The sequence below is a fragment of the Panulirus ornatus genome, chromosome 61 (assembly GCF_036320965.1).
Source record: "Panulirus ornatus isolate Po-2019 chromosome 61, ASM3632096v1, whole genome shotgun sequence".
NCBI classification, from domain to species: Eukaryota; Metazoa; Arthropoda; class Malacostraca; order Decapoda; family Palinuridae; genus Panulirus; species Panulirus ornatus.
In genome coordinates this window covers 4,962,390-4,976,523 of record NC_092284.1, presented here as the reverse complement: position 1 = coordinate 4,976,523, position 14,134 = coordinate 4,962,390, and the positions used below count along the sequence as shown (strand labels likewise).

Below are 14,134 nucleotides of genomic sequence, written 5' to 3'. Positions count from 1 at the left end.
TTACTTTTTAGGATGTTTTTTAGATTTTTTTTTTAGATTTACCGAAAACTTTGAAAATTTCTTCGAAAGGTCCTGTGCCTCTTATTAATTGAGAATGTATGATGTTATTATTGAAGGACTTTGTTTGAAACCAGCTAATACTTAATTATATTTTTCTCTTGGCAGGTCGTGCAAGAAAAAGATGAGTGAAATAGTATGACCAAAGCAGAGGTGGCCACAGTTGGTGGTGTGAAGTTATCCGAAAGATATACGTATTCAGAGTAGCCCGCTTTACATCAACAGTGAAAAGCCTCTTCTGGAGTTTTTGTAACCTGCTTCATGTGTACATCACAGAAGGTTGCAGTGTAGTCATCTGGAGTGCATTATTGGTAAGGTGTGGTCACCCAAAGCAATATTCAGTTACTGGAATGGCATTAACATATGTAACCTGTAGGGCAGTATAGCATAGCTACCTGAGTCATGCGATACAAGCAAATGAATACGTATGTAAGAAGAGGCCTGCCTGCTCAAGAGTGTCTCGTGATGGCCAGTAGAAGGATGCAAACCTTTCATAACTGTTGGGATTACGTAAATTTATTTGCCAGTGATGCCTTTGGCGGGTAATTGACAAGAACTTTATAAAACATTTAGGGGAAAACTTTATTAGATGAGAAGTTTCAAGTTTTAAAAGGAAAACATACTCAACAAAAGGTTGTACATGTGTCTTTGAAAAGGATGCTTTCTTTAATGTCCATTAATGAGTGAAGATGTTAGGGAAAGAATAAGTTTAACAAGATAATTATATTATGTAGAATCCATCATAGACAAGACTATAAAGAATTGATGGTAGTTCTGAAGAAGCTGCAGTAGTTCAAGCTGTGAAGAACCTGTGGAATTGCCATTAAGTTGTGAGCACTGAATTGAGTCATCACTGTACATGAAGGACTCTAGATCGTGCCAACACCATCAGGCAACATGGATTTCAAAAGCACTAACCTACATTCACAGTGTAAAGCCTTTAACCATGTGGTCGGCTGTCCATTGGTCAGGAGTTCGTCTTGCTGACGGGGAAATTGTGTTGTGTTTCTCGCCCCTGATGTAAGTTTGTGTGTGAAACCGTTGATAAGAAACATAATTCTTGTGTGAGGAGTTATGCCACCCTGCTTTGCTAGAAACGAAAATTTTCGAAGGATTATTTTTCCCGCTGCATTCCTGAAGTGTCATCGCTTACAGGAAAAGATACCTTGTTAATATTCTGTTGTAAGGATCAGCAGTAAATTTTCTTTACAAGGAAGTATTTAACCAGGAATATCTTTATAGGAAATCGTATGTGTTGTACACATATGCGTATTTTTTAGATATGTTATATATGTATATAAATATATATATGCCTGAATGATAGAAATCAACTTGTAATTCATGGTTTTTTATATATCTGAAGTAAGATAATATTTCATGGTTTATAGTCAATAACAGAAAATTATAGATAGATTGCCATCAGGGGCACTAGGCATAACGGCGAGAGGGGAAAGTATTATTGCCTTTTGTGATTACTTGTATGATTTTATCACAGTGACTCATGCCATATATGAGTGTGTCATAATGACACATGCCATACATGAGTGGATCATAATGATGCTTGCTGTATATTGAGTGTATTGTAATGACGCTTGCCATGTATCATAATGATGCATTCTATATACGAGTGTATCATAATAACACATGTTGTATATGAGTTTATCATATCGACACATGCTGTGTGTGAGTGTATCATGACAATATATGCTGTATGCAAGTGTATCATATCAACACCTGGTACATATGAGTCACAAAATTACACTTACCGAATATGAAAATTGACACAGGCCATTTATGAATGCTTCCTAATGACATATGCTGTTAATGAATGTATCATATTGGAACATGCCATGTATGAGTGTATCATAATGATGCAAACCCTATATGAGTGTAACGTAATGACACATGCCTGTTATGAGTGTATCATAACAACACCTGCTTGTGTTTATATCAGATTTACAACTGCCTTATATGCATATCAAGGACACATACCAAAGATGAATGCATACTAATGACATGTGCGATATGTAAGTACAGTAATACACCATTTAGTGCTACCCCTTAGAGTAATATTTCATTATAGTGCTCTTGCTTGCATCTTGGAGCTCTAATATTACTGAAATAATCACTCACACTATACTGAGAGCACGATACACAAACGCACTTATAGCCAGTCAGCACTGAGTAGTCGTCTCTTAGTACTGCATATTTTGCCAGGATTATGCTGCGCTCGCACTCTTGCTGACTCATTGATTTATTGATATTATTGTGATTGTATTTCACCCATTATTTTTTCTTTTTTTTATAATTAATCGCTGTCTCCCGCATCAGTGAGGTAGCGCAAGGAAACAGACAAAAGAATGTCCCAATCCACATACTCATGTATATACATAAACACTCACACATGCACATATACATACATATATATTTCAACCTATACATACAGAGACATATACATATATACACATGTGCATATTCATACTCGCTGCCCACATCCATTCCTGTCGCCACCTCACCACACCTGAAATAGAATCCCCCCCACAAGAGGTAGCGCTAGGAAAAGACAAAAAAGGCCACATTTGTTCACACTGTGTCTCTCGCTGTCATGTGTACTGATTTTACCTATTATATTTGGAAAACAGCCTGTAAGTTCCAGTGCTGCTAGTGTATGTAAAGTGCTTAGGGAAAGCCTCTCCTTGGATGTCAAATTACAAGTTAAGGCGGCTGGAAACTGGTGAATGTCCTGTCGATGTCATTGATGCTTTCATATTGGCTACATCAGTAACAGAAGCAAATATTAAGAATACAGAAAAAAAGGAAAATCTTCAACCATGTTGATACCATGAAGTTAACAGCAATGAAGGTGATTTGTTCAAGGAGCAGTTTGTTAGAAAAGATGGGAAGTAGGCTAAGCTTATGGATGGAAGACTAAATGCATCATAATATGCCTATGCCATTAAGCCAATTCCTCATCGTTGAAAAAGCAAGGAGCATCTTCAGGTAGCTGCTGGAAGAAGGAGAGGGCTCAGAAACTTTTTCAGGTAAAAAGAGGTTGCTCTGATCGGTAACTTGCACAGCATCCGCATTTAGGGTGAAGTTGCATATGCGGATGCGGAGGCTTCCTAGTAATTTCCCATCCCCCTCAAAGCTGTTGTTGAGTGCGGTAAATTCCCTCCTCAGCTGGTTTTCAGTGTTGATGAAACCTGCCTTTTCTGGAGATGAATGCCTTCCCATATTTCTATATCTTGAGAAGAGAAGCATCCTCCTACATTCATGTTTGCCAAAGACTGCAAAATGCTTCTGCCAAGGGGTAATGCTTCAAGACACTTGAAGCTGAAACCAATGCTCATATACCTTTCTGAAACACCACAAGGTATGAAGGAGCTTAAAAGAACATCTGCCTCTGATCTAGCAATCAAATGAGAAGCCTTGGGAGACACTCATTATTTTCTGCTGGTGCTTTGTGTCGCATTTTCTGCCCAGCATTGGATCACTAGTGTGAAGAAAACTTTTATCCCAGAGAATTGTTTGTGGTCGATAATGCCCCAGGCTGCCCCGAGGATCTAAACATGCTTTGGATCTGCTGACCATCAGAAGTGGTCTCCCGTCCATATGAAACTAATAGATCAGGGAGTCGTTAAATTTCAAGGCCTTCTACCATCGTCCCACCTTCAAACATTTTATTTAGGCAACAGATGGCGAAGATGAGCACTCTGTTAGACAGTTTTGAAAAAGTACCACACCATGAAGGCCATAGAAGATATTAGAGCAGGACTAACAATTGTACGGATGAAGTTTGATTAGAAGCTTGCAGTCATCTAGGCTTTGATGCAGCACCAGTTATCACAACTGACATTGTCAAGCTGGCCAAGGAAATGGGATTATGTGATGTTGATATGGATAATGTGGAGCAGCTCCTGCAGGTTTATGGTGACAGTCGTACAAATGACGAGCAATTGAGGAGGTGCTGGTTAACACATCCAGTTCGTGTTACTACTCTCGTTCACTCTGCCTCTCATATCACCCCCCCCCCCCCTTTCTGCTTTCTCACTCCATATTTTCAAATGATACATAACAGTGTTGAAGGTGACACACATTTATACTTGCACTTAAGTTTCGTGGGTAGACATCAACCAATCAATAGTGTCTGGAAGTGCTGCATCTAGTGTCACCAAAGAAACCAAGAGATTAATCACATTTCCATCACATACCACAGTCTCCCACACCACCTCCACCTACATCATCACAACCAACTGTGTTACGACTATCCACATCATACTTCCAGTAATGCAGAGTCAGATTAGCTTCAGCCAAAGCAGACCCGCACAATACCCACTGCCTCCCTCATCCCTTCCACTCACTGCGTCCAGCCAACACGCTACCTCTCTACTCATTCAGTTACATTTGTCACTTCATAAAACAACTATCATTCATGGTACAGCATTGTACATTGTTTATTTACTATTCATTAATTAGTAATGAAACAATAGTGTAATAATCTATGTGTATTAGCCCTCATATACATCCAGGTAAAATAATAACATCATGAGGAACACATCTTCATAAAATGATTCCATAAAGAGGTATTTTCCTTAAAGCGAGATTATCCAGGAATGTTCTTTAAGCACTAATTGGAGTATTACTGTATACCATAACAACATATGCTGCGAGTGTATTATAACAATACATGGCTGTGTGAATGTATCATATGACACACCTCATATATGAGTGTACCATTACAACACGTGCTATAGACTTTCAGAAGTCATGGGCCTTTTCAAAACTGGACCAGACATGAGTTAGGTTACTTGTTATTTTAAGAATTCATTGTATTTGAATTTTGCTACAAATTACAGTATGCAGTTGTCACAGAACATGCCACAAATTACACTACAGTATGCATTTGTCACAAAATTTGCCACAAATTACACTACAGTATGTGTGTCACAAAATTGAACATGTCACGTATTGAGAGTACATTCTAATTAATAAGTGGTGAATGGTAGTACAGATTTCAAATTACTGATGCTAGTCTTTTATATGTGATATATTCTCTTCTATCTGTATTTAATTTTCGCATTTGATGGATAAAGGTGTGTCCATGAATACCATTATTATCAAATGCATGCGATTCTCTCATATGTAAAAGATAACTGTATATGATCACATTGCCTGAAAGGAATCAGGCTAGGCTGTGGAGAAAAAAAAGGGAAGAATGAAGGGAAATGGAGCCATTTTTTTAACGCATTTTATCTTCATAAGGGAGAAAGTTAGAGGTTCAAGCCATCGTCAGTCTTATCGTTTATTTTTAAGCGGATGAAATGTAATTTTATGATATTTTTATTTTATTTATTGTTATCTGAAAGCACTTGATATCCTCACTAGATTGAGGCTCATTGGAAAAAACCATCAACCGTTCGAGCAATGATATACCTGCCTCTTAAGGGACAATAGGTTGTTTAGATTAAAAAAAAAGAAATAAGGGGAAAGATCCCCGGTGGAACTGTGGAAGGAATGTAGACATTGGATCATCCAGTCCTTGAGTTGTCATCTCTCACACAGCATAAGGAGGATATTGTGTCTTGTTTGATGCTTTGTAAACTAGCTAGAAGAGGAGAATAACACAGCCGTCTTGAAAGCATAAGCCAAAATTATATCTGGAATGAGAAAGCATCATTGTGGCAAATAGGTAGGATTTCAGGGTGAAAATTAAGTATGAAATTGATGAGTTGCTTTTGACTAAAATCAAAATAGAGAGGGAAGGTGGAAGACACGATCCCTTGGATGTGTCTGGAGTAATACATCATAGAATGGTTAAAGTGTCTGTGAGAAACTCTTTCTGTATTTGAAACGTTAAGCAAGACAAAAGTTTTCTGGAGCCAGACTGTGGATAGAAAGTGCAGATGTTGGATTTAAGCTAAGCATATTTATAGAGGTGAGAGATTAAACAACAAGATCTTTAAGGGAAGTAGCAATATCGAGGTATTTTTGAGTTGCTACTTAAGTACAAGTACTTATGACGAGATATTGTCAAAAGAGGGCTAGCTAACCACAGGAAAATCTTAAGTTATGAAATGAGTTACATGTTGTGAGATGGAGAGATCGTATGTTTGTAGAATGATCGCTGTAAGGTGTTACATGTGAGATAGACATTTTATGTTTGTGAACTGAATGCCAGCCATCCATTTGTGTAAGAGGCAGAAGGAAATATCACATACTGAGCCTAAAGGAGTGAATCTTAACAGCCACATAAGTGTTGCTTCACTGCATAGCCAGCACTAACCTTCCTGGTCCGTATGCTTTGCTTGTCTTTAAAGGGGGAATTGTTCTTTGAAGTAAAAGAATAGGGAAGACTCATGGGATGAGTAAAGAAGTAAGTCGGTAGGAAAAGGAGTGTCAGAATTGTCCAGAATAAAATCAAAGGAAAAAATGACCAAAACGAGTAACTTTACCGGTAGGATGGATAACTATAGCATTATTGAGACTGAAAGAAGGTGAGATAGACTTTTTGTGTGAATCTGAAAGATCATTGCGAGACAATTAGGTCAGCACTTCTCGTGTAAAAAATAGTTTGACTGTATAATTGGTGGATCAGCAAATATTCTTAGCTGCAGTAAAGGCCCAGAATCAAAATAAGATGGAGTGTTTCCATGCTTAATAAGCATGGTCATGTTTGTTTGTCATTGAAATAAGTGATAGATCCACGGATAAGGAGAAACTATTTTGGAAGAAAGAAGATTTGTCTTGATACCCACAGTGATGGTGGCCTCCATCGTTTAGCTTTCACACGAATATCGCATAAGTTAAAGCAATAGCCATCCCTGGGAAGGTAGCTGAGGAAATTTCAAAGATTACTCCACAGAGCTTGTATGTTTACCGAGTCCTCGAGGTGTTGCAAAGTGCATTTAAAGGAAGGCATGGAAAGGAAGCATCCAAACTGGGGACTTACAAGAGTGTGATGAAAAGATGCCATTGGGGTTAAATTGTGTTGTGTTAATGAATTGCATTCATGGTGAAAAATCAACAGTGTATTAGTTTAATTGTGAGTGTTGGGAACACAGGCAGGATGCCTGATTGGTTCTGAATTAAGACCGGAAGGAATTCAGCCAGTTTTTCGTGATGAGCATTGAAGTCCCTGGTTAAAGAACCACAAGGGGTGTGTGAGGGGATGGAATGTTAAGATGATATAAATGTTGGATTCAACAACAGCAAAATGGCTGTGTTTATCATAATTCAACTTGGTTGTACGACTATACGTGTCTTCTTTCTCCAGTACAGGTGTAACCCTAGTTAATTCTAGAAAACGGAATTAACTGTCTGCCTTTATGTTGAAGGATATTACCTTATATGTGCACCTGTTTGATTAATGTCGGACCATAAACTATTGTATGTGTATCCACCCCATATTGATGGGGGGGGGGGAGAGTTAAAGATAATAAGTAGATAGATAGATGTGTCAATTATTTATCAGTACGAATATTTACTTCTGTGTAGATAAAGGGTGAGTGGTCTTTTAGATTAAGAGATCCTGCCTGTCCCTTAGTATAAATCAGATTTACCCGCACCTGTTGTGTGATGTGGTGGTTCATGCAGAGCCTTTCCTCAGTGCCACAGTCCTTGCTCATCTCCTTGCAGTTCTCCGTGCCAGCACCCCTCCATCACACACACACACTGTGTTCTTGAGGTCTTCCTTTACACCTATTACCATCTTCTTCAAGGAAATGTACTTTTTATTATATCTGCATTCTCCTCCAGTCCATTTGATCCTTTTAGTCCTTCTGCATCTCGTAATTATTTCGTAGTAATCTTATAGCCTTTTAATCTCAACTTTGCTCACTGTGTTATTCCACATCTTCCAAAAAGTGCAGTGGTATTTCAGCTGCTCAAGGATACCACTCGTGTTGATCATTCATGTATCGTTGCATAGCATAATTAAGAGCACATAATGCTGCTCTTTCGAGCGAATGTTTATGTGCCCTATAGGAAGAATTGTTTTCCTTATTTCTCCATATAGCTCCATTACACAGTTTGCTCAGATCATTCACCTAAATATGTTAATTTTGATAACCTTTCTATCATTTCATCGTTACATTTTGGTTCCTCTCTTAAACACAACTCCTTAGCTGTCATATACATTCATATTTATTATACTTATTTACCCTCTCAACATCATCTGCACCATGCCTGTAACACTCTTCTCACTCCCCGGTAATGCCTTTCAGACAGCGACAGACACTGGTGTCTTATGACCCATCGAATAAAGTGGTCATAATCCTGTAATCATTATCTACAGTCATGTGTTTCATGCATAAGAATCACTGAAATCTTGGATTTCTGTTAAATAATCTTAAGTCGTATTTATGTTTTTATTCTCTTGTGAAATTTAGTTTGCTCCATTTTCCTGATAGACGTAAGATCCTGCTAGTCATGGACTGAGTATTGTCATGGGCATTTCATGTACAGTAAACCCTCAATTTAACAGACCAATTGGGGGAGGATGTGTCCGTTAATGCCAGAAATTTGTTCAATGGAGTGTAACCTATGGGCCATTTTTTAATACAGTATACAGTAATACAGTACACATTTCACATGCTTTCTTTTGACTCCTCTATCTCTTGATGACCTTTTGAATTGTAAGGATTGCAAATTTATTTAATGAATAAAGTCATAATTCTCTGTATACAACTGACTGCAAGATAGCTTGAGGCTGACTAAGACCAAAATAAAGTAAGCATGCCCCATGCTACCAAAAACAAGTGCAATATGAAATGCACATGGTGCGGCATTTGAAATTTTTCTTTTTCTTTTAAAATATTATTGATTAATGTATTATTATTTGCCTGGTCTGTTAAATCTGAAATCCCTTATATCAGGGTCCATTAAATCGAGGGTTTATTGTACTGCAATTCTTCATGGAAAGGGTAAGTCATATTCAAGTTCCTTATTATTGTTGTTGAAATTATTTTCCCGCTAATTTTTTGATGAGTAAATTTAGTTGTTAGTCTGTTTGGTAGGTATTTTACCCTTCATCGTACTGGGGTAAATGCTCAAGAGAACCCCAGAAGTGGGAAGTAAGGTAATGCTTCTGTAGATATCTAGTTTTAAGTAATGTGGATGTATTGCAAAGTTGAAAACACTGAAGTTGTTTAGCTTTGTTTTATTTCACAACTGTCTTGTAACATACCCTTTATAATGAATTTATTAGATTTTACAGTGAATTTAACAAAATGGATAACAACTCATGAGTCCCAAGGATCATCAGAAATTTTGAGTTTCCGTTCTTGCTTTGGAAAATTCGAGTAATTTGACAGTGTTCCTTTTCATTATCTAACAGTTTATAGTTAGGAATGATACAGTTGTGGAATGCGAGGCTAGCAAGGTTATGTATGATGTGTTAAACAAATTCTTTGGCCATGAAGCATCTTTCCTACCTCAGCCCTCAGCACTCTCCCAAGAGAAAAACTAAATTTTTTTTCTTGTTATATTTTTGCAGTGCTTATGAGCTTCCTAATGCTTAGAAATCCAATACAAGTTCCAGGAGACGCAAGATAAGATTATGTCTATAGATTCATCAGGCAGTTTTCATGGCAAGATATAGTTCCCAGCGGTGCTTTTTATTTCAAGGTATTATTTTTCCCCGATTTGTACAAATGTTATTTGTTCTTTAAGTTTTAAGAAATGTAGCAGCTGATTGTTGCAACACGTTCTTACACATTTTTATACGTGATTTCTCTATTTATGGAGGCACAGTCAAGCTGGGACATTCCTGCTATGGATGGTTTTGAGATGTCAGCACATCTTCTCATTTCCTTGGCAGCCCTGAATTTCATGAAGGAAAATATCCCTTGTATACCAAAGGAAATTTGAATATTTGTTGCACTGTATACACACACACATATATATATATATATATATGTATATTTTTATATACTTAATTTCCGTCTCCCGCGTAAGCGAGGTAACGCAAGGAAACAGACGAAAGAATGGCCCAACCCACCCACATACACATGTATATGCATAAACGCCCACATGCACATATACATGCCTATACATTTCAACGTATACATACCCTGATCATTCAAAATCTTTTTCACTCCATCCTTCCACCTCCAATTTGGTCTCCCACTTCTTGTTCCCTCTACCCCTGACACATATATCCTCTTTGTCAGATTTCCTCACTCATTCTTTCCATGTGACCAAGCTGTTTCAACACACCCTCTTCTGCTTTCTCAACCACACTTTTTATTACCACACATCTCTCTTACCCTTTCATTACTTACTTGATCAAACCACCTCACACCACATATTGTCCTCAAACATCTCATTTCCAGCACATCCACCCTCCTCCACACAATCCAATCTAAAGTCCATGCCTTGCACCCATATAACATTGTTGGAACCACTGTTCCTTCAAAGATTTTGAGCGATCGGTGCCTGAACATACAAGAGGGTTAAAGGCGAGCAAGGAATAGAGTGAATTGGAACGATTTGGTATACCAGGGTTGACATGCTGTCACTGGATTGAACCAGGGCGTGTGAAGCGTCTGGGGTAAACCATGGAAAGTTCTGTGGGGCCTGGATGTGGAAAGGGAGATGTGGTTTCGGTGCATTATTACATGAGAGCTAAAGACAGTGTGAACAAATGTGGCCTTTGTTGTCTTTTCTTAATGCTACCTGCACTGGGGTTGGGGGTCTATTTCATGTGTTGCAGGGTGGCACCGGGAATAGATGAAGGGAGCAAGTATGAATATGTGTAATGCACCGAAACCACAGCTCCCTTTACACATCCAGGCTCCACAAAACTTTCCATGGTTTACCCCAGATGCTTCATATGCCCTGGTTCAATTCATTGACAGCATGTCAACCCAGGTATACCACATCGTTCCAATTTACTCTATTCCTTACAAGCCTTTCACCCTCCTGTATGTTCGGGCCTCAATCACTCAAAATCTTTTTCACTCCATCCTTCCACCTCCAATTTGGTCTCCCACTTCTCATTCCCTCTACCTCTAACACATATATCCTCCATGTCAATCTTTCCTCACTCTTTCTCTCATTAGTTTATATATCTTAAATGTAGTACTGCAGAATGGAGGTGAAGTCCATTGAAAGTATTACTTTTGATAAGAAACTCCCAACCTTACCTTTACAAGTGATCCACGAAGGAAAACGTTGATTGCATTACTGCATCGCTCACAGCTATGAGTTTGATCATCTCCTAAAGGGTTGAGGCATTATGTGGATGTAGCAACAACTATAAATTCCATTCACTTCCTCTGCACTCTTTGCCTCGTAGTGATTATCTTGTTACTGTATCATCGCCAACCCTATTGAAATACAGAGTAGGTTACCATAGCTATGTAATGCATCCTTTGACCTCTGTAAACCCATCTTTCAGGCATCTTCTACCTGTTACCTGCTGCTTCTGAATCATCCTCAAAAGACCCCATGCTATATTGCATTCCATAAATCTTCCCAGCCCTTTTCACTGTAAATCTTTTTAAGGTCATTAAACACTTGTTTACATGCTCTTCCACATGAATTGATTAATATTACGTTGTTTCTTCTTTCACATTTTTCCGAGTTACCACATCGAAGACCTGATTCACATGCCATTCCTTAAATCAATGCTGCCTGTTCCCATCTCCTCCCATCACTTTTTTGATGACAACTTTCTGTACTTATCGGTGAAACACACTCGTGGGCATGACATATTTGGGAGGAAGGTTGCACAATGTGTAAATTCAATGGATAGTGAACTGTTGTAGCAGAGGGGTTACCTCATCAAATGGCCTACCATCTTCAGCTTTCCATTTCACACTTACACAAAGTTGAGAAGAAGCTGCCAGTCTGGGGACACATATGTGTGAATTAGGTAATTATTGACCATACCCGAAGTGGTAGCTTGGCTCGCAGTTATCAGGCAAGGTGACTCTTATGTTATGCCTGTTTATTTCTTGAAGAGTTTACTCTTTGGTTATGGAAGGATGTACTATTGAAGTGAGTGGATGCCAAAAGGACTTACATAGACACATCCTATTGAGGGAAAGTCAGGAATCTGCACCAACGTTGATCGGTTCCTAGAAACGTAATCTGTGTCACGAGGTAAAGTTTCTGAATCCATGAAAAATTTTACGGTAGCTTGTTTTTAGTCCTCATTGAAGCTTTGGGCCTAACAGACATTGACAGTTTCTCATTAGTTGCAAACCTTAAAGTTAGCAAAACTTCAGCCAGCTTCCACGCCTACCTCGGAGGATGGCGATGGAAATGTGTTTCAAGAATACCGTGCTTATGCTGCGTAGAGCATTCCTTATCAGCATAACTTTAGTGATATAAAGCATTGTGAAACAAGCTTTTTCCTCAACATTATGAGTCCTTTTCATGGTCCATATGAGAATCAGCTGTTGACTGCTGTCTTATGGCCAGTGAATGTAAGCACTTCCAAAGTTCTAGTCCCCAAAATAGCTGTATAATCCCAGTACAGTATTTGACCTCACAGGTGACTACAGATTCCTTTACCAACAAGGAAGTATTTCATTTTCTGAGTTTCATAAAGTATTATTGCAACATTGACACGAGCCTTGACACCATGTCTGATGTGGCATATGTAGTATATCTGGAGTTTTAGCGAATTGGAGGGTTGATCACCGTGACTCTGATGAACCTTGTCACCACATCTGTCGTACATAGTATAACTGGGGTTTTGTTAAGTGTGAGCATTAATCATTCTTGGTTATGGGAAGGTGGAGTTTGGACTTATGTTTGGTGAATTAAGGAGGTAATGGTGTTATATGAGGATGCAGACAATGATACGAGAAAGCCAGCGTTCTATGTGCATTATGAAGTGTTGCAAGTTTGTGGTTGTTTATTATCAGGAAGCTTTGATATGATAAGGTCATCTGCTCGTAAGATGACTCTTACACTGGTTTGCAGGGAGTGTATGGAGGTCGTGCAGTTATAGATTTAAGAAGGTCGGCAGAAATAGAGTTTAGGTACATATACTCCCCACACTAAAACTAAGTTGCCACTTTGGGGGAATCGCTTATAGTTAGGCAAGGCAATGTGTCAACATAATGATGAATTTAAGGTGGCCCATGACATATGACTACTTTGTAGCCTTTATCTTTGAAGAGGTAACTGCTTTTGAAGGAAGCATTACAGTGGTCTGTGCTGCCCTCCTCTAACAGGTCACAGGAATATGCATGTCTTGAGTGTGTACGTCGTCTAAGTGCCGAAAGAAATATCCCACTTTCTAGTTTCATTTCCATTGTACACTTACTCTACGTCTACCTCTGGTGCTCCCCAAGTTGTACCCTGTAATTATTATTAAGTGAATTTGAAATATTTCTGTTGAATGAGGTACATTGTAGGTTGTGTTGGGTATTACTTGAGGTTTTAATGTTCTCATTGTTTTAACTTGTACCTGTGAATTCAGAAAACGAGACAGCTAGGCTAAGCGAGATATTTTATTGTTATTTTTACTCTTTAACAAAGACATGGAGGAGCATTTTATAAACTCTTTGTCAAGGTCACCATGACTCAGGTGAAAACATATTTGTAGCAATTCTCAACGTACATCTGTAAAATGCACGTCTACTTAATTTTATTGTTGTTGCTCTCCCTTCATTCAATCAACTCAAATGTTATTTTGGTACATGTAAAGGGGTTTAAATATTAATAAAAATAAAATCATTAAGATCCTAAATAGCCTGTTTTATTTAATTCTTATAGATAAATAGTTTATCCCTAGGGATAGGGGAGAAAGAGTACTTCCCACGTATTCTCTGCGTGTCGTATAAGGCGACTAAAAGGGAAGGGAGCGGGGCTAGAAATCCTCCCCTCCCGTTTTTAATTTTCCAAAAGAAGGAACGGAAAGGTGGGCCAAGTGAGGATATACCCTCTAAGGCTCACTCCTCTGTTCTTAACACTAATGCGGGATAAAGCGAATACGTATGTATGAAGGAAATTAGTTCATTTTTGTAATCTTTTACACCAATTTGTTCACAGTACATTATTTCTGTGGTTATACCTCAATGGATGGCAACATAGATTGTCGTAAAACCTGGTTATGACATAT

At 38.4% G+C, this 14,134-nt stretch overlaps 1 protein-coding gene across 1 annotated transcript in view; it reads left to right on the top strand.

The window, feature by feature from the left end:
* The window catches only part of LOC139767502 (UDP-N-acetylglucosamine transporter-like), an 86,775-nt gene extending 73,013 nt beyond the window's left edge, over positions 1-13,762 (top strand). Inside the window, exon 9 of the mRNA XM_071696929.1 lies at positions 166-13,762. Coding sequence (XP_071553030.1) covers positions 166-185 — 20 coding nt within the window. The 3' untranslated portion in view covers positions 186-13,762. The remainder of the gene's footprint in view (positions 1-165) is intronic.
* Positions 13,763-14,134: the final 372 nt, after the last annotated feature.